We start from the raw sequence: 20748 nt of genomic DNA on the forward strand, positions 1-20748 counted from the left end.
TATTGCCTGTCTCCACTGCCACTCCGGCGCGCGGCCCGGCCGGCTCTGCGCTGCCCCCTCGCCCCGCGCGCCGGGGGCCCCGCCCGCCGCCGGCCGTGGCCCCGCCCTCCGCGCGGTCACGTGATGTTTTCGCCGCGGTGCCGCCGCCGCCCGTGAGTGCGAGCGGCCGGAGCGAGCGCGGGAGCGCGGACCGGGCGGGGGACGCAGGAGGCACCGCACGCACCGCCCGCTCCCCATGCGCGGGGCGCTTCCCCGGTGAGCGCCGATCCCCGCTCTGCCCGCCCTAGTGCCCCCGTCCCCGGCGGCACCGGACCCTGCGTGGCCCCTAAGATGGCGAGCGGGATGAATGGCTCGGGTGGCGGCGGCGGCGGCGGCGAGGAGGAGCCGGGCACCCGGCACACGGGAGGCGGAGCCGCGCCCCAGCAGGAGCCCGGCGTGCTCGGCGCGGTGGCGGGCGAGGGCGAGCCGGCGGCGGGCGAGGGCGGGCGCTGCCCGTCCCCGCAGCCGCACCACCTGCTGCTGCTGCTGCGGCGCTCGCCCAGCGCCTCGCTGTGCCCGGCGCCCGAGGCCGCCCCCGCGCCGGGCCGGGCCGTGCCCTCGGCGGCCCGCGGCGGGCAGCCCCCCCCGGCGGGCCGCGGCGCCGGCGAGGACGTGAGGAAGTGCGGGTACCTGCGCAAGCAGAAGCACGGGCACAAGCGGTACTTCGTGCTGCGGGCCGAGAGCCACCTGGCTCCCGCTCGGCTGGAGTACTACGACAGCGAGAAGAAGTTTAAGAGCAGCCTGCGGGCGGCGGGGGCCGGCGGAGCTGCCGCGCTGTGCTGCCCCCCGCCCAAGCGGGTCATCCCGCTGTACCAGTGCTTCACCGTGAGCCGCCGCGCCGACGCCAAGCACAAGCACATCATCGCCCTGTACACCAAGGACGAGTACTTCGCCATGCTGGCGGAGAACGAGGCCGAGCAGGAGGCCTGGTACCAGGCCATCAGCGAGCTCATGAGCCAGAGCAAGAGGGGCTTCCTGGAGCAGGAGGACCACGCCGATCAGCAGGTGGATGAGGATGACGAGCACTATGGGGCCACCCTGAGGCCCGGCACCGTGTTCAAGGAGGTGTGGCAGGTCAACGTGAAGCCCAAAGGGTTGGGACAGACGAAAAACCTCACTGGAGTGTACAGGTTGTGCCTCTCCAGTAAGGCCATCCACCTTGTCAAGCTGAACTCGGAGGTGCCCTCTGTCCACCTGCAGCTGATGAACATTCGCCGCTGTGGACACTCAGAGAACTTCTTCTTTATTGAAGTGGGCAGATCTGCCTCTATTGGGCCTGGAGAACTCTGGATGCAAGTGGATGATTCTGTGGTTGCCCAGAATATGCACGAGACTTTTCTGGATACCATGAAAGCTCTAAAGGCCTTTGCAGAGTTCAGGCCCCGGAGCAAGAGCCAGTCTTCTGGTGGTGGCAGTGGTACCAATCCCATGTCCCTCATCAGCACCAGGAGGCACTTGGGCAACCTGCCCCCCAGCCAGACAGGCTTGCAGAGAAGATCTAGAACTGAGAGTGTTGCTGGAGGGACTCCTCCTACCACCAAAAGCAACAACTCCTATCGCTTCAGAACATCCAGTGAAGGAGAAGGAACCATGGCTAGACCTTTTAGGTCAGTGACTGGGAGTATGATCCACCTGAATACTGCAAGGATGAATTTGGGCCGTCAGGAAGGGAGTGGAAGGTACGTGAGAGCAGCTTTCAGCTCATCTTACCACACCAGGTCTGCTTCGCTGCCCGTTTCTCATTTTCCCTCCACTACAAGTCCCATCAGTGTTTCTTCCAGTAGTGGCCATGGCTCTGCTTCGGACATGCTGACCAGGCCTTCTAGCTCATCTGTTTGTGGTTCCCCGAGTGATGGAGGATTTATCTCCTCTGATGAATATGGTTCCAGCCCTGGAGATTTCAGGTACTTTCGGGTCAGGAGTAATACACCGGATTCCCTGGGAAACACACCACCTATCAGAGAGGAGAACTGTCTGAGTGAATACATGTCCATGAGTAAGCAACAAGTAGATGATGGCTCACGAGATGATTATATGGAGGCTGAAAAATGTTTCAGGAAAAGAACTTACTCGCTAACAAAACCAAATTCTGTAGCAGTGCAACAGAAGACAACACAAACTACAACTTTGTTAGATGAAGATTCTGCAGGAAATCATGGGCGATTACTTTACTCTGAAACACCAAAATTGAAAGATAACCATGACTTGGAGTACAGTGATACTAACCTTGATTCCGTGTATAACCAAAGCAGGAGTCAAGCCAGGGATGATGGATACATGCCAATGATGCCAGGAGTTGCATCTTCTCTATCCAGCACCAGCGATTATTTGCCAATGACTCCTAAGAGCATGTCTGTTCCAAAACAGATCAACAATTCCTGGTCACCATCTCAAGTTGACTCCCGAGGATATATGATGATGTTTCCAAAGGCTGGCTCTTCGCCTGTACGGAGTCCTTTAACTGGATTTGGTTCTAAAGGAAGTAATGAGAAGATTGTAAACAATGAGTATATGGATATGTCACCTGGTAATTCAGCTCCAAAGCACCCCAGTGATTCAAATTATATTCATAGCACTTCTATGTCCAAAGGTTTTAGTTCATATTTTTCTTTGCCCAGAAGCTTTAAGGCATTATCAGGACAAAATGGTGACCACAGTGAATATGTTCCAATGTCTTCACCTGGAAAACTCTTGTATGGTGGACCAGAAAATGTAAAAGGGGTGAGCAGTGAGACTCTGGCTAATGGCATCTCTAAATTGCCAACGTTGAAAGGTTCAGATGAAGGACTTGTGCAGAACAGGGCCACCAGGCCCACACGCCTGCCCCTGGGTACGAGGGGGAGTAATACCATCCCCAGAATGTATGACCGTACAGTTCCACCTGAGCCAGCGAGTCCCGGTGAATACATAAATATTGATTTTAATGAAAAGGCAAGTAACACACCCTATTCCTTATCTGCAGAAGGATCACCATCATCTCTGGGCTCAAGTAGTGATCACAGGCAGTCACCGCTCTCTGATTACATGAGCGTTGACTTGGATGTACAGTCACCGAAAGTAGCAAAGGAACTGTCGAACTCTCTGACAGATATTTCAATTTATGCAAGTTCCAGTATTCCTAGAAACCAACCAAACCCTGACTACGCCCGGCTCTCATTTGGTACTGCTTGTGTGAGCACCACGAGTAACAGGACTGATGACTACACCGAGATGACGTTCAACATGGCAGCAACACCACCTCGGCCGTTTGCCACCGAATCTGGCAACGGTGTGAAGATGGATAGTCCTTCTTCCATCGTTAATAGACTCTGCATTGTTGATCGATATGCTGGCAGCAGTAGCTTCTCCGTTCCTGGCTCTGACCCTCCTATGGGACCGAAAGTGATTCGAGCTGACCCTCAAGGCAGGAGGAGACACAGTTCTGAAACGTTCTCTTCTGCTGGGACTGTGACGACCTCGTCCTCTTTCTTTACTGATAGTAGCAAAAGACACAGCTCTGCCTCATTTGACAACGTTTGGTTAAAACCGGATGAAAATATTTCTGATGGTCAGGAAAGCAAAATGTCCAGGGATACCTCAACTGGATTTCAGAATGGCTTAAACTACATCGCTCTGAATTTACGCGATGACCCCATAAGCTGTGAGGCAAGTACTACAACGCCAGCTTGCCATCTCCAGAATGGTACTTCAGGTTTGGACAGTGGAGCTTACGTAAGCATAGATTTCAGCAGATCTGATGGTCTGAAGTGTAACGCTGCAAGAAAAGGTTTGTAACTTTAAAAGCACTTCCCTTTCATGCTCGCTTAACCGTAAGGATTAGATTGTCTGCTTAATGCTGCCTTCAGAGTGGGGTGAATGTTTTTATAATCTCCTGCGTTATTCTAGTACAACCAGTTTTGTCATAGTGCAGCATCTGAACAGCAGTGAAAGGGGATGTGGTCCTTGGCCTAAAAGGATTTATGTGACTCTTCTAGGCAGTCAGGAGTTATCAAACTGTCATCTGCCTTGTTTATTTATGTTACTTTTGCTAGTATAAGCATTAATGGTATTTCATATTGTGAATTCTTGTCCCAAGGTTATGGTAGCTCTTCACTTTCCTTTTTTTCCCTTTGTAGAACTAGATGACTCCTCACTTTTTTCCTGAACTTAATATTTTGTATTTTGGAAGCTCAAAATGGCTAAACTGTGTTTAGACCTCAAAATCTGAGGCTTAAATATGTTTCTTTTAACAGATGTAGGTGAAATGCATTTTTGATTTTTTTTTTTTAATGTGCAAATTTGGCCAGATTTATTTAGCTGAATCTTATGTAAACAGAATTCAGTTTTTTCCCTTGAAGGTGTGGTGGCTCCTTTTGAGCTCTGGTCTCCAGAGTATCCTTGTGTCCTCTGGAGGAGCCATCTCCGGGTGGCTGACCAGCATGGGGATGTTCACTCCTTAGTCCTGTCCAAGGCTTTAGCTGAGCTGTAACCCTTCCCCTGCTCCGAGCAGCGTCTTCAAGGTCCGAAACTTGGGAGGGGAGGCTACTGGCTTTCAAGGTATCAGTGGTCTGACCCAGCCTAAGGTAATGCAGTTCGAGGTGTGCATAAAATGTAAGGGTGTTGCAGGTGGGGAGAAAGAATATGGGAAAGAGGAGGGACGCTCCTGTCTGTATGATAAGCTCTGATGGTGGGAGCAAAGCTAGTAATTAGCTGGTGGTGGTGGTGGTGTGTCCCCGGCTGAGCAGTGTGTGAGCGCTGCGCTGTAACTGGGGAAGAGCGATCCTTGCTCTGGTGTCAGTGACCCACTGAACTCCTTGCAGTAATTCACCCTCCCGGTAGAAAACCATTTCTGTTGGAAATGTTTTCCTCTCTTTGCAAACGTAAGTGTAGTCAATAATTGATGAGTACTAAGAGGAAATATTTAATCATGGTTGGACATTGGTACTTGTCTACTCTGTCAACAGAGAAAGCAGTAAAGGAGCAGGCTGCTGCTGACTCCTACATTTTTAATTACAGTCTTAAACATTGAAATGATTTTTTTTCTAGTTTCACATTAAAACTAAGTATCTAAGGGCAGAAGGTATTGCAAGAGCTTAAAATTGTGTAGCCTTTACTAGTGGAAGGTATAAGCCTGACTCAGCTCGCATGCCATTGGGAGTCTGGCAGCACTGCTTGGGGCTGCTCAGAAATGTGTGGTTTGCCTCAGTGGTTTTCTTTCCTCTGCTTTGTTTTGTTGGTTGGAATCAAATTTAGAAGACGTTGAAAGTTGCCAGTCCAAGAAGTGCTTTCTTCCAAAGTTAGTCTTTCAGCACTTCAAAGATTTGTCTGCTAAATCTGCTAAGTCAGGGGCTCGTGGACTGCCAATTTATGTTTGGTTTTGTTGGTTTTTTTTTGGTTTTGGCCTTTTTTTTAAGCCACCTCCAAAGATAGCAGAATTCTTAACTTGATCTTATTCCCCTCATGTGACTAAAATCCATATTATAAAGTAAGACTTTTTACAAAATAAAGAGGAAAAAAACAAAGATGTTTTTTCTTCAGCTGTACTGTAAATATCACATTGAAAAATATTTTTCAGGAGATAGTGTGTTTAGAAACTGTGTTACTGATAAGCATTTTGCTTACTACTGCCACAGCAAAATATCTACAGCCCTGTGCTGGGTTTTTTTCCCTTGTCTGTTATAAGTTGCAGAGGGGCAAGAGGCAGAACAGCTGCTGGCTCTTGCTGGGAACTGAAGTTCTCTGGACATGAAACACGCGTTAAAATGAAACAAAACCAACTCTGTGAAAAACATGGGCTTTGGCAGGGAATTAAGCATGAGAACAGTAAGAGCTTAGCTCGGTGGTTTTTTTTCTAGTCCTAAAAAGAGAAACAAAATTATAAAATGCTACTCCAAAACAAGGCCTAACAGTTTTCTGTAAAGGCAGTATAAAACATTTTGCTGTATAGTAGGGGAAGGTAGGTAAGATGATGGCATTGGTCACTTGGGGGGGAGGTGAACAGATTTTGGAATAGTCCAGGCTAAAAGCAGCTTGCCAGACTTGAATACAGTACTGTAAATTGGTGGTGTATATCTTTTTCTCCAGAATGACTTAAAATTCTTAATTATAAAAGATACCTATTAACATTCATGTACTAAATCATCTCTCTGAGCTGTAGCAAGCATAATTTTGGAAGTCTGTATTCTTTAAACAGCTTATCAGTTTCTATGGCAATAAAGCTTTTATTTAAATATTTAAGTTTTTGTTACCCAGAAAAACATTTTCATGTTCCCTTTTGAATAGTGAAAATGAAGCTTCACTCCTAAACCTCTTGTCCCCTGAAGAGTTGTAGTGTGCCTCTGGGTAATTGATATTTTTAATACTTTTGGAGACTTAGCAGAACTGAGTGTCTTTCTTTTTACATCTCACTTTTTAGGTCTCTCTGCCTGAAAAAGTGCTCTGTGGTTAAGTCCATTCTTAAGAAAAATATTTAGCAGATGGATTTTTATCCTTTACTTCCTAGAAAGGAGCTATCCCATGTGTGTTAAATTCTGTAGGTAGAGAACTTAATCTCTTGTCCCTGAACCGCAGTTTTATTGAAAGGAAAACACTTCCCAGCTTCAGATTGTTTGCTTTTTTTTGTTTTGTTTTTGTTTGCTTAAATGGAATATTGTGTTCTGTGACTCAGCTGCATTCTCCCAACTGCCAAGGGTGGTGGAGTGATTTCCAATGCATCGCTGCCCCCTCATTGTAATTCCCAAACTACTTCTGGTTCAGGTTCACTGACATGAATCAAACTTTTTTTTTTTCTATTCCCTTCTCCATTCATGACATGGATGGAGGAGGGAAAGGGCATGGATTAGGAACGATAACTAGGCTTACTTGTTATTAAACTTTTATTTGAGGTTTAGGCAAAACTGATCTCAGGTTTTATGTTGATAATGGTGATGATAAAAAGAATATAAGGTTCTGATTTTTAATGCTTGCAGTTTAAGGAGGTCACTAGCAAAACAGTTTCATCACGAAATTGTTACACAATATTGAAGCAAGCGGTTTGCAGTTTTGATTACATGAATCTGAGTCATGAAATTTTGTGCTAGGAGTACAGAACACTAAAGCTACTTCAAACAGGGCTTAGCTAATGTATACCTTGTTATTGGACCTTGTAGAAACCGAGGAGGATAATGAGAATGGGGCAGTAATAAAATGCATAATGAGTCCTGTATAATACAAGTTTCTTCAGTCTTAATTAGAAATACTAAACCTGCAAAGATACCCTGCACTCAAAAAACAACTATTCAGAGTAAATGTAATGTTCAGCTTAATATCTACTCAGCTATTTCACACCCACTCTTTAATCTTATCTCTGCCTGATACTCTTACACTTTGCTAAGATATTATTTCAGATGTTCTCTAAAGTGCAGGGTTATTATTTAAGTGTTCCACACCTTTTTAATCTGCTCCTGTGCTAGACTGGGTGAGAGTGGTGTGTACACTTTGAGGAGTTCAGAGGAAGGAAAACAAGTACAGCTGTAAAGCAAAAATAAGTTCCAAATTGTTCAGATCCTTTCTGGTAACTTGCGTATTTCAAATGCAAAATCTTAAAGAGAATAAGGAACAATATACACTTTGAGAAATTCAGAAGCTGAAGGTTTTAGATATTACTAATATAGTAAATTACAGTTTATGGGATACCAGGCAAATAACTGCCCCTTTTGGGTTTCAGACCAGTGGTTTTTAAGTTTGCTTCAAACTGAGGCTCTTCTGTATTGACAGAATACTTAAAGACAGGGGCCCATGTAAAAATAACTCAAAGAGCCCTCCTGCAACACATCTGAACACTGCTGTGTATCCTACATCTTTGAAATAATGCTGGGATAATAATTCTTAAAAGACCCAAACAACCCAAACCATTCTAATCTTGCTGTAACAGTTGCCTCTTTAACAGTCTTGAGTGACTTACAGTTATGCTGAAAAATACACAGGGAAACTTTCTCAAGTAGTGTATGAGCTGCTGAAGGCAGAACAGATTTTTGCTGTGTGGTGTAGGAATGAGCTAATTATGACGTATTTGACCAAGAATCAGTTGGGTTTTACTTGTGCTTGGGTGAGAAAATCTGGGGAAAGAATGTTCCCCTGCCATTGAGAGAGAATGCTTACTTGGAGTCAGTGTTGAAATGCTTTTGGAAATCAGCTAATGGTGACATTTGTGTTTTTTGGAAGTCTAAAACTTTTTGCTCATAGCTGTCTGGTAGGTTAGGACAGGATGCCTGGAGTTCTGGGAGTAATCCAGTACGGGTCCAAGGTGCTTTTTGTGGTTGTTTTTTTTTTTAAAGTCTTTTGTTGAAATCTTAAATGCATTATTACCCTTGTTAGTTTTCCCTCTACAACTTCACATTTTCCCCTCCTCCCTTGATGTCTGAGGGCTCCTTGTTCCCTGTTGCTGGGGTGGCAGGTTGGAGTTGCAGAAGGTGGGCAGCGCTCGCTCGGTCTTTTCCAGCAGCTCTATTCCAGCATGTGATCACTGGGATGGTTTGTCACCAGTATTTCTTTGGGGTTTTTGTATGTCCAGCAGTGTGTTAGCAGTAGGTAGAGTCTGGGTTTGCTTTTTCGCCGCATATGGTCTTTTTTTAATGAAAGGATCTTTAATACATTTTCTTCATATTGATTGCTGGGGGAGGATTTATACCTTGAGGTTTTGGGTGGTACTGAAAAGAGTTTATAGCACTGTGTTGTACCTTGGTGTGTGTGCACACTCTGTTTGTGGATCTGTGGTGCTCACAAAAACATGCTGAAAGCTTTTGATTGCAGTAAAAAGTTTGTTTTCCTGATCCAAAACAGGAAACAAACTCTGGAGTTTTATTTTAAGTACTGTTGTAATCAAGTGTGGCATTCTTCAACAAAGGAAAATAGTGATAAAACTGATAGGCAGGTGAGAGAGAGTCAAGCTTTCTGAAGCCTGGGGATGTATTATTACTGCTGTTTTCTCCTAAAAATGTACTATTATCTTACGACACAGCCTTAAATAGTGTGTAATGACTTGGCTGGAGAGCTCTCTGATGGCCCACCCTGCAAATTTGCTGTTTGACTTTTTTCATGTTTAGGTTTTGCATGTTCAGAACAACCCCACGATCAAGGTGCACTATTGTCTTACAAGTTAAAGCAATGACAAGGGGAAAAAGGAGAAATATGTTCTAGTTTTAATCAAGCCCTGTATCTCTATAAAGGTCACTCGGCTTAGGGACAGAGATTTAGTTGAGAGTGTGATCAGGAGGGATTTCTGACATACTTGAGGGCAGTGGGAAGACAGAGGTAAATGAGCCTGACTCATCAAAGGCATTTCAAAGGTGTTGCTGAGTATCTTATCTAAATTATCTTGAACATATAAGTGTTGGGAATTGTGGAGATTTTGCTTCAGGTGTAGCATTACCCCAGGAGCAGCAGTGTTAGTAGGCTCTTAGCAAGAATTTTCTGCCCTGGTTAAGTCATGAGCTCTGTCTTTAGGGGTAAAGGTTGCTTATTTCCAAACATTAGTTTTCTGTTTTAGATCTGTGGTTGGTTGCAAACACTTGAGACTCTGTATGTGCGTGTGTGTTGTGTACCTACATGTTGTGTGCAGGTGATTTGTGAGTTAAGTGTGAGGTCTAATCTTTTTGATTCTTCCAAGAAGAGAGGGTTTTTGAAAGAGATGGCTTATACTGAAATTAATATTGTTAAGATTTGCCTATAATTTCAAGGTGATGATACAATTTAATCTGACTCAGGAAAATGGAAAACTTTTAAGTTACCACATGAATAGTACTTCTATTCATTGTGTAACATGTCTGTTACGAACCTTTATAAATACCAAATTGAACTATTATTTAGGGCATAAAATAGATAAATCTAGTGTTTCCCTTTTGCTAGGGTATGAAAGCCTCATAAATATGCTGTCTACTTGGAGAAAGGTTTTCTTTTTGGTAGAACAGGATTTTGTGGAATGACCAAAGATATCAAAATGCTTCTTTTCTTTTTCTGAAAATCTTGGGAAATAGTACCAAAAGGTGCACAAAAAACCTAGTAAAATTTGCTTCTAAATTTATTGAGGCACTGATGAGTGATACTCTCCTTCTACAGGGAATAATGAGATTCTATTCCTGTGTTCATGCCAAGCCAGCTTGCTTTATTGTTTATGGTTCTTGCTGACCAGGTGAATTTGCAGTATAACTTTTTTTCATGCTGCATAGTCTGACCCTGAATTATTTTTTGGGAACTAGTGCTTCTTTTCACACAGATCTCTTGGACTAGCAGGAGTTTGGGAAGTTGTTAGTGACAGGGAAGCAGATGCATCATTGATAAATGTGTCCTGATTGTGCACGAGAGCCCAAGCAAAGCTTTTCATGTGAGCCACGGGACACCTCATTTGTATGAAAACCCTGTTTAAGCTGTTGACAGGCACTGGCATTTCTGTGACTTTGTGGCACCTTTTGGACAATTGAGCTAAAGTGGCCAAGAGAAATGAGCAGATGGGACAGAAAGGCTTCTCCAGTCTGGGTACCTTTGCTTCCCTGGTCTGGGTATCCGGAGCCTGTTGCAGATGGGTTGGCTGAGGGCCCACTTCAGCACAAGGTGGAAACAGGTAAAAAGTCCATTGATATACAGATGAACATGCTTTAAATTCTGTAAGTCAAAACCATGAAGTTTCTGAAGTCTAAACCAATATGGGTTAAGGGGCCAAAAAGATAGTTTTCTGTATGGAATTATTTTTTATCTTAAGTTAATCTGTTAGAACAATTTGTAAGCTGTTTATATCCACTTGTAGATTTCAAATGTTGAGAATATTTGCTTTTTGTCATGTGAGACCCTTTGGGAGGCATTTGCCATCTGTATTTCACTCTGATTTTTTGGGGGGTGTGTGAGTTTTTTATTTAACTGTTTTTAGAACAAGGAGTTTTTAAATTGCAGATTATGGTGAACAGGGAATCAGTTAGAAATGAGATGAAAAAATGAACAGCTTTGATCTTGAGGTCATTCAGACAATATTACGACAGAGAGTCTGTTAATGAAAGCTTGTAGCTCCAGATGTGGTCTCCACTCGTGGAACCTGAACAGGTAGGCAGATGGAGGTCCCCTGTACTTTGCCACAAATGTAAATGTGTCGGTCTCTGTCCTAAGGAGCTTACAATTTAAAGATGAAACTAAAGAGATGGATGAAACTTAATGTGCTGGGGTGGAGAGTAAGATAGAGATCAAGGCTGCTGCCATTGGCAGAGTGGAGATAAGAGTCAGCCTGGGAGAGATAAAAGGCTGCTGAGAGTGGGTCAGGAGAGGAAGCTGGTAGAGGCACTTGGAAGGGTATGCACACGCCAGGGAGCAGGGAAGGTAGTGAGCTATAAATACAGCGGTTGTAATGGTTTAAATGACTTGAAAAGGATGAGGTAAATGTCAGAACACTGGCCAGGATATTAATCTTGGTAAGAGGAATGTGGGCCAACATGTATCTCCGAGTTAGGGGCATGTCCCAGTGTTTACTTCTCCCTTTTAGATGTGGAATGTGATTATATTTTTTTCTGTTTTTTCTGTCTCCCTTCTGTAAGTTAGTTTTTCTGCAGACATGTGACTGATAGATTCAGTGCAAGCGGGTGTGCAGGAATGTGCCCTGGAGCACAGGATCACCCTGTGCAGCCTCCCAGGGCAGTTAATGTCACACAGACCTGCGTCCTCTGTTCTTGGTGAGACTTTGCTAAGCAGCCAAGGTGGAGCTGCCTTGGCATTACTGCTGGTTTGTTCTTGTTTTTTTTAGGTGGCATCTCTGGATTTCAGGCAGTTTTCTAGCATTGGAGAGGAGGCAGCAGTGTGGCTGAGAGATAGTCACCTTTAGGGTTTGTAACCGGTGTGCCAGAGCATTTGGAGCCCATCTCTAGTTGGGGAGGTCTGGATGGGACCCCCTCATCACTGCTGCGGTGCCATCAGCTGTGGGAGAGGCCCATGGAAGCTGGAGCTCAGAACAATTGCTGCACAGGAGAAAGTTGCTTTATTTCAGTGTCAGTAGATCAGGTTAAACAGACGCTGCAGTGGTTGCGGGTGAGTCTGGAAGTGGCGGCAGCATTGAGGCTTGATTCACTGTTGAGGGCATGAGTGATTGAAATATTAATGTTGACATGTTCCACAAGGTAAACACAAAACAAGAGTTGCACACTGTTGATTAAACCTTGTCTGTGCGTAGACTCAGTTTACCTCTGTCCTTAGAAGCTCCCAAGCTGCTCTTGGAAGCTGAAGGCTCAGTCCTTGGCTCCTGTGCTTGTGCTGTGATTTGAGAAGACGTCGCTTCACACATGCAGTGCAATCTGAACCTTTCTTCCTCCCCTGTATGAGCCAGCGTTTGGGGTATCCTAATGTTAATGAAGACTCAATAATGTGGTAATTAGAAAATGTAAAAAATGAATGTGTGCCACTGCTGTGTGTGGTAGCAGAGAGTGGCCAATAGCACAGATATATTTATTTTTTTGTGTGGGCATGCATGGGCAAAGGGTATGGCTGAGGAGGGTGTAACTATGGGGGTATGTGGCTGTTTAGTAACTTTCTTTGACGGTCATTTATGGCCATAGAGGTGAAAGAAAAAAGTAGCGCTGAATACTTTCAGGTGTTGATGTCTAAAGTGGTTGGGAAGAACCGACAGGATGAATTAGAACAGGTGAAACTTTGCGTAGAAAGGAAGTCTTGGGAAAGGTGATTTGAAAGGTGGGGAGCTTTTTCATTAGTCATGAGTGACACTACCCTTTCTCTTGGTTGTGTTCACAAAGAATAGTTTGGCTCACTCAAGCCCCAGACCTGTGTCTGCAAGCAGACACCACCCAGCAGAGGAAGAGCAGGGCAGGCGTATATAATACTTCCCACAAACATACACCCAGCCTCTGATTTTCTTATTTTTTTTTCAGCTTGGGGGATTTCCTGAGCCTGATACAGTTTGTCTGTTTTATAATCCTTTATGGATCTTTAATCCAAGTACTTTTCCAATCTCTCTTTGATCCTGTGTAAACTCCTTGTATCCATAGCAGCCTGCGATCAGGCAGTACACGCTGCATGCAGACCTCTGTCCATTTTGGACCCTGCTCTGTACCAGCTTTGTTGAGCAGCCCCCAGTTTGTGTAGTGGAAGAGATAATGAACTCTGTCTTTTCTCTGCAGGCCACTTAAGGTTCTGTAGATGCTGTAGCCCCCTCTGCCATACACTTGGCCAGTGTGCTGCCAGTACCTTCCTGTCCTGCCCACAGCGTGGACCTGTGGTATCATCTGGGCTTTTTAAATGTCCTGCTACATCCCAGTAGTTCTCTGCAGGCTGAAGGATTCTTTTAGCTGTCTGTTCCTCACTGGGAAGCTGTCACACCTTGCAGTTTTGCTGCACTATTCAAACTCTTCCAAGTATTCCAAGTCCTTTCAGAATGTGGGAAGCAGGGCAGTGCGTGCAGACATGTGTGCCATGGCTGTTTTCTTTCCTATTCATTTCCAAACAATTTGTAATGCCCAGTTTGCAGCAAGAGCACAGGCAGAGGGTATTCCTCCCTATTGGCACTGAGGGCTCCTGACCTTTGTCTCAAGAGCAGAGTGAACTGTAGCAGGTGGTATTCCTGGGAGCTGCACAAACAAGTTTTGGTTGGGTTTTTTTCTTGGCTAAAATTTACTCATGTTTTCTGTGGTTCAGGAGGTCAGGTGCAGTATCTCACACACTTGCTGTGAGAATGCTTTTTCAAAAGCAGAACTGTTTTTCATTTTTCTGTGACATGAAAATCTGAAATCTTGAACTTCTCTGTGTTTGGAAGTGAAGAAGAGTTTATTTCTAGTACTGTCATTTTATCTTGTAATAGAAAGCTTAAAAATCTCAAGCAAACAAACTCAAAAAACCCCCAACAACTTCTTGTCAAGCTGTCTGTGCCATTTGAGTTGGTGTTAGGCCCCTGCCAAAACTGCATGCAAGTTTACTAATTCTAGGAATAGTATCAGTAGAAGAGATGAAATTAGGGAGTGTGCATAAGGCCTTCCTAGAAACAACCCTGTTTATTCAAACAGAAAAAGACGCCACTGTTGCAAAAGATAAGGCATTTCTGAAAAGTGAATAAAAATTATCTTGAAGCATGGGACAGGTTTTTTTAGCTCATGAAACTGCCAAGCACTAAATAACAAAACCATGTTTTGATGGAACAATTGTGGATAAAGATTATTTTTAAGAGTAACTTTGTCTTCTAAATTTTAGAAATACAGCTCGAGGAGAAGTCTCATTCACTGGGGTGTGTTGTTACCAGTTGCTGTGTTTAAATAGTTTATCCAGTGAAAAGTGGGTCGTGTAACAGGTTTTTTAAAAGAAATTGTGATTTTTTTTGCTTGTGGGAAGTTAGTAAAATTACAGGTACAAAATGTGTTCATTAGCTCAGTTTGAGCACTGTTAGTTTGTTGTTGGCTGAAGAGAGTCCATGGAACATGTGCTCAGTGGTCAGCAGGTAGTTGAACACCTTGCCCAAATTGGAATGTCTCTTTGTGCCAGGGCCTTGTTTGGGTCACCCAGGCACAATAACTGCACATGTGATGGATGCAGCAAATGTGCCAGGTTTTGATTTGTGTTTGTAGACTCTCTGTCTGCGTGTGCAAATTAAGAAGGAATTTGGCTTTTCTCAAATAACACCGCTTGCCTCTAGCAAGGTCTAAAGCTATGCCATTAAAATAAGAACTCAAAGAAGTAGGACAATGATGCGGGATAGTAATTGTGTATTCAGTAAAATTTGGGGCAAAAAAACTTCTCAGTAATTTGTGAAGAATGTATTTGGGCAACTGAGCCCCCTCCCAGGCCTGCCATGGGGAGGGCTCCACGTGGAACTTGCTGCCGTGCTCCTGCCCCAGCCCGGCCGCCTGAACGTTTGTCTTTGGATGCCACGTCGTGTCCTGAGGTTGTGCTGGGTTTGGTGCTTTCCTGAACAACAGGAATATTGTGTGGCCATGTGTACAGGAAGGTCTAGGGCTGCTCTGCTGCTTTTGATCTCCATAAATGAAATTAATTCTGATTTCCCCCTAACCTGAAGTTCAGGAAATGGAGAACTTCAGTAGTGTTCTCCAGAAAGCATTAAGCTGTCTTAGTCTTTGACATGGAGATTTTAATCATTTAATTATCTTAAATTAATATCGTCTGTAAGCAAAGCTTTTATCCTTTTAGGAATCAGTTGCAGAATTATGTCAGTAAAAGCCTTCCCTGCAAAAACAGGTATTATTTAGAATGGATTTCTCTGAGAGAACTAAGGTATGTCTGCTGTGTTCTTAAAGCTTCTCAGTGTGTTTCAAAGTGTCCTGACTTGTATGGCCTTAATAATTCAGATGCAGGAAATGAAGTATGAATTGGGTATATTCTCATCTGATACATTTTCACGTGGAACACACCAGGGTGCAGTCCAATGAATTAAGACTGATTTAATTCTCTGCCTCTAATTTTTATAAAACTACTGATGATTTTTGCATAGAAAACGTGCCGAGTGCTTTTCTAGTGTGTTCCTTAATTTTAAAGAAAACATTTTTGAGCAATGGCATGCTGCCATCCTAATTTAAGTATTTGTCCTCTTAGTTTCTCTTCTGCCCTTATGATCTTTTTCATCTGATTGATTGTTCCTCAGCAAAATTCAGACAACTGCATGTAGTTTTATAATCTGATCCCATCTTAAACTTATGAATTGAAAGTGGAATTGTGTAATGAAGAGAACGTTGCTTCAATTTTCCAAACTTTGCTTATATATTTTGAGAGGTGGTCTGTGAAAATGTTTGGATGCTTTCTAGACTCATTTTCTTTATTAAATGTTCATAGGAAGTTGAATTTGTATTGTTGTCAATAGTCGAAACAGTAGAGCTCAACTTTGAAGAAAAGCTGAAGCTTTTGTGCAGAAAAAGATAGAAAAGCCCAGTGTAGGGTGCTATAGAAGTTTTAGGGTGCTAAAACTTCTTATAATAGTGTATTTCTGGGCTGCTTCAAAAGTTTTTTTGCAGAGGTTTTCTTGAGTTCAGGTTTGTGTTGCTTGTTTGTTGCCAGGATCAGTTATCAGATATTTTTTTTTTATTTTTTTTTTTTTTTGGTAGACTTAGCAGATTTTCTTGGAAAAACTCGTGACAGTGCAGGAACAGCCGTGTGTTTATGCTGCAAGTGGAAGTTGTCATGTCTTCTGATCTGGCTGCTGAGTTTTATTTGGTGGCATTTATGTTTTGAGAACTCCAAGGGACTGCTGGGGTACTCTGTGAGCATTGTGCCTCTTGTCTCTGCTGGTTCACATCTCATAATTCTTTTACCTTTTAGGAGAATTTTTTCATCCCATTCTCTGATATCTTCCTTTTCAGTGACTGCTGAGTCAAATCCATTCGTATGAGAACTGTAAAGAAATGCTAATCTGGCTTTTATTGTTAATTAGCAATTCTCATATTTGTACTATTAGCATAGAAGATTGATGGCTGATGAATCTTACATTGTGGAGACTAAAATAAGATCATCCAGCTTCCCGGAAGCGCTGCTGTTTTCTTTGAGCGCTGCGTGGCCTCATTAGTTTACCTTCACCAACTGGTTAATCAAAAAATAGAAGCAGATCAGGTGTGGGAGAGAAGAGCCACCAAGAAGCTTAATGTGTGAGTGCTCTTGCGGTGTCCCTAAATAAACCCCCGTCCCTTGCAAAAGATCCTTCTGGCGAGGAGCCGCAGAGGTGGGATCTGCCAGTTGGCTCCGGGTATCAGCAGCACAGCAGACACTGGCCTTGTTCTCACTTACATTGAACCCATTTTACACCTCTCTGACGAACAACTTCTCTTGTGGTGTAGGAGCCTCTCTATAAACCTCAGTGGTGCTCAGGTGGCCCCGAGGCCCTGCAGGCAGTGGCGGCAGTGGGGTGTGAGAGGCAGTGATGCGGGTGGTGAGCACGGCTCTGGGGGCTGTGGGGGGGAAGTGGCATCAGCTGGAGCTGCTGGAGCTCCGTGGTGTGGAAATCAGAGTCCGGGCCCGTGACTGAGTGCACAGCTGCCTTGGGCTCTGCTGGAGACCCTGCTCCTCCCTGGGTGCAGGCTGCACTGGTCCTGCACTGGAATTCTGTGGTGCCTGGAGGTTGGTGGTGGGTGACCCGTGGGCCTTTGGCTGTGGTCCCTCTGCAGCAGGAATGGGCTCCTGAGGGCTGCCCTTGGGACTGGGGGTGACTGCAGCACTTTGTGGGAGGGATCTTGCAAGACCTCAGTCTCCTCTTAGATTTCAGATGGAATTTTTTTTATGTGGTCAAGTTTCTCAAGTGGCTCTTTACCTTTTCTATTCTGATACTGATATATGTGTTCAAATCCATATATATATATGTCAATTTATATCTGTATTTATCTGTATATATATAAATGTTTGATGCCTTTATCCCAAAAAAGAGCTGATGACTCAGGGCATCAGCCAGCTGTAATGCTCCAACTGCAGTCCTGAAGTTTCCAGCTTTAACAATGGGATTAAAGTAGTGGTGACAACCAATAGCTCCATGTCTGAAAGACTCAAGACTTTATGAGATTGTCATCAGGTTGCAGGTAATGTTTATGTGAAACTTCCTTATGTTTATTTACAGTTCCAGCAATTCTGTTTTACCTAAAAAATGAAGAGGAAGCATGCTGAAGTGTAGTTTATAATGGAGGGGGGCGGGAAGTTAATGAGCTTTTGTTTAGGAATTTTGGAGTTTTGGGTAGGGGGGACGCTGCAGGGAGGTCCTGAGCCTGTCCTATACCCTGGGCTGCTGTAAAACTGTACATTTGAGCCAGAACTTCCAGGGAATTTGTGAACTGGGGTGAAGCTTAGCTGAGGATACTTTCTTCTGGTTTCTTATAAATTAATCTGTGCTAGCTGGGACTCTGCTCAGACTTACGTGGTGTGCTCACTTTACAATTGATTGTTGTGCTGCTGTCTGAGTACACCAGGCTGCTTCAGGGAATTAAACTTAGAAGTTAAACTGGTCTTGGGTTTTTTGTTCCCTTTAACTCTTGCCTTTCCCCTCCAAGTATCTTAAATATAAGATGAGATTGAATTATGAAAATTTTCAAAACTTTTTAGGTATAAATACTGAGTTCTGCCATATTCAAACAACTGAGCCATTGCTCTTCAAAATGTTTTGGGGATATGCTCAGAGAGATTAGAATAACTTGTCAAACAGCTTTCAGGTGTGCCTTGTGTGTAAGGCGTGGAGGAAAAATGTCCTGACAAAAGCAGAGACAGTTTTTGAAGTTCCTTTTATGTGAGCTTACAGGTCCGCAGCAAGGAAAGGGTGGGGGATGCTGGTAAAGTTAATTTTTACTGAATATAAGTTTAATATAGAAACTTTGACTGTTTTAGTGTTTGACTTGTATGCATCGTTGAGGTGTGATTCATTGCAAGCTGTGGTGCATATTTTCATTCTTTGGTCTTACAACAAAATAATATTTTTCTAAAGAGGAAAATTGTTTCAAAAATAATAGCTTCAGTTGGCTTTTGTGAAAACAAAGCCATTGCTGACCACATCACGCTCTGTGTGTGCCAAGCAATAGCTTTTTGTAGTGATCTTATTATGTCTGTGAAATAACACAAATAGACATTCTTGAGTTGTGGGTGTCTTTTGGCCACCTTTTCCTTGAATTGTGGAAAACCAAGTTACTGTACTTTTGAAGTCATTATGTATTGCAGAAATGAAACTCAGCAACCCAGACATTGGTTTGGGCTGTGTAGGGATAACATGGAGTTTCCCCTGAAGTGGAAGGACCCCTTTACTTCCACACTGCTGCCAGCCCTGCTGTCGCCTTTGCCTCTCTGTGTCTGGAGCCGTGGGCAGCCTTTGCCAAGGGCTGGGATGGGCAGAGGCTGCTCAGGCAGCCCAGCCGAGCTCTTTTTTCTGTTGGTTTCTTTTTTTTTCTTTCTTCTTTTGAAGCGATAGTATTTTTAGCTGGACAGAAATCAGAAGTTCTTTAGGGCAGGGCGGAGTTCGTGTGTTCATACCTCATGATTGGTTTGTAAGTAAACATACAGGTTTGCATTATTACACATAGTGCTTGTTCTTTACACAGCCACGTTTTCTTTAGCATGTCCCTGGGGTAGAGGCAGGGAAGCACTGTGGGTGCATCAGCAGTGAGATGTAACTGATTTTCTTGTGACCCTGCAGATTGAGCACGGGCAGGATTAAGCTCTGAAACCCCTTTCCCTGTTCCAGGGGGCTGTTCTGCCATCGCTGTGTGTAATGAAGTGTCCCCTCTATTGCAGCTCTTCTCACACTGGGAGCTCTCCCAGAGCAGGGAGGGAGCTGACACTGTGTGGCTTTGAGGGGAAAAAGCAGCTGACATTTCTGTGTTTGTTGTTTTCTGAAGACTAAATCTCTTGCACTAGTTGTTTCTCAGTGAGAGCAACCTGTTGTTTCCTCCTTCCCTGTACTGCCAGGGCATGTCCCTCAAACCTTGGAGAAAAGGTGAGCAAAGCCACCTGACTGGCAGAGGACAGAGCCCTCAGTCTTGGCTGGGAGGACAAAAATGGTGGAAGAGAACAGTCTGTCAGGGCTGGGAGACAGTGACCCACTGATTTGGCTGACAGTACTCCCCCAGCTGAAAATTGGTGTTCGTGCTGGTTCTGCTGGGAGTGGAAGGGATTTTGTAGTGAGCTGAAAAGTGACTTTTTGTATGTTCCTGTGTAGTGTTCACACAACTGCAGAAAGCATTTGCATCCCCTTCATCACTTTTTTTTTTCCCATGCCAGGAAACTCTTGAGTTGCTCTCACCTTGGCATGTGTGTGGTTAATTGCAGAGCTGGTGTTCTGCTTTGAGGGCAGACTCCCCTGTTTCCATTTCTGCCTTGTCACCCATCTTGTCACCGCAGGATATATGGGTAATACATCCTGTAGTACAAGATTATGTTTTTAACCTCTCTTTTTACTGAGTGCTTTGTATTCTGCCTTTTCCAGTCAGTTTGAAGCCACTGAAGGCAGTTGGTTGTAGTCGTGTGCTTTTGTATCGGGTGGGGTTCCGTGAAAAAGGGACGTATATACTCTGAGGTGTTTCGTATTATTAACTAAATTAAGCTTTTTCCTGAAAAGTTGAGGACAGGGCACAGAGCTGTCATGACCTGCTGCTCCTCGATTGGAGCTGAAGGTGCTGGGAGTGTTTGTGTTGCAGCTCTGCCCTGCTGTGAGTGGAGTGTTCACCACAGCCTCAGTCACTCCTGCATGAGCAGCAGTGCTTGGGCCCCCTGTGCTGGGGAACGGCCTTGGCAATGGAATAGGTGGCAGTGGAATAGGTGGCAATGGAATAGGTGGCAGTGGAATAGGTGGCAGTGGAATAGGTGGCAGTGGAATAGGTGGCAGTGGAATAGGTGGCAGTGGAATAGGTGGCAGTGGAATAGGCAGCTGCCCAGTGCAGGCTGTGGACATGCTGGCTGCTGCCCCAGCTCCTGTCCTCGTACACGTGTCACTCTGGCTCTGCAGTGCTTCCGACTCCGTGGTTCTTCCTTCCCTCAGGATCTCTGAGGCGTGGTCACTTGGCAGTGCCCCCTCTCCCTGTGAGGGACCCTCGTTCTGCAGTCAGTAGCTCTCACTCCTGCAGTGGATAAGCTCCATATATTCTCCTCATTAGAAAATATTTTTTTCCGATATTTTTTGAATTTGAAATGTCACTGACTTTTTTTTTTTTTTCCCCTCCTTTCTAGACTGACTGCATTGCCATGGAAACCATTGTTGGAAGAGAAGACTTTTCTGCTGGTAACTCCAGAAACTGTGTGGTGCTTTTG

At 44.4% G+C, this 20748-nt stretch overlaps 1 protein-coding gene across 1 annotated transcript; it reads left to right on the plus strand.

Moving 5' to 3' along the window:
* The first annotated feature begins 315 nt into the window (after positions 1 to 315).
* On the plus strand, positions 316 to 20748 carry IRS4 (insulin receptor substrate 4). The gene is made up of 2 exons (XM_017818788.1): positions 316 to 3805; positions 20668 to 20748. The coding sequence occupies exons 1-2, from the start codon at positions 331 to 333 to the stop codon at positions 20670 to 20672; spliced, it is 3480 nt and encodes a 1159-aa protein (XP_017674277.1). The 5' UTR covers positions 316 to 330; the 3' UTR covers positions 20673 to 20748.

Source organism: Lepidothrix coronata, unplaced genomic scaffold, assembly GCF_001604755.1.
Source record: "Lepidothrix coronata isolate B3197 unplaced genomic scaffold, Lepidothrix_coronata-1.0 Scaffold2, whole genome shotgun sequence".
Lineage (NCBI taxonomy): Eukaryota > Metazoa > Chordata > Aves > Passeriformes > Pipridae > Lepidothrix > Lepidothrix coronata.

Excerpts from the sequence above, each read along its gene's own strand:
- IRS4 (XM_017818788.1), top strand. The coding sequence starts at position 331 with ATGGCGAGCGGGATGAATGGCTCGGGTGGCGGCGGCGGCGGCGGCGAG.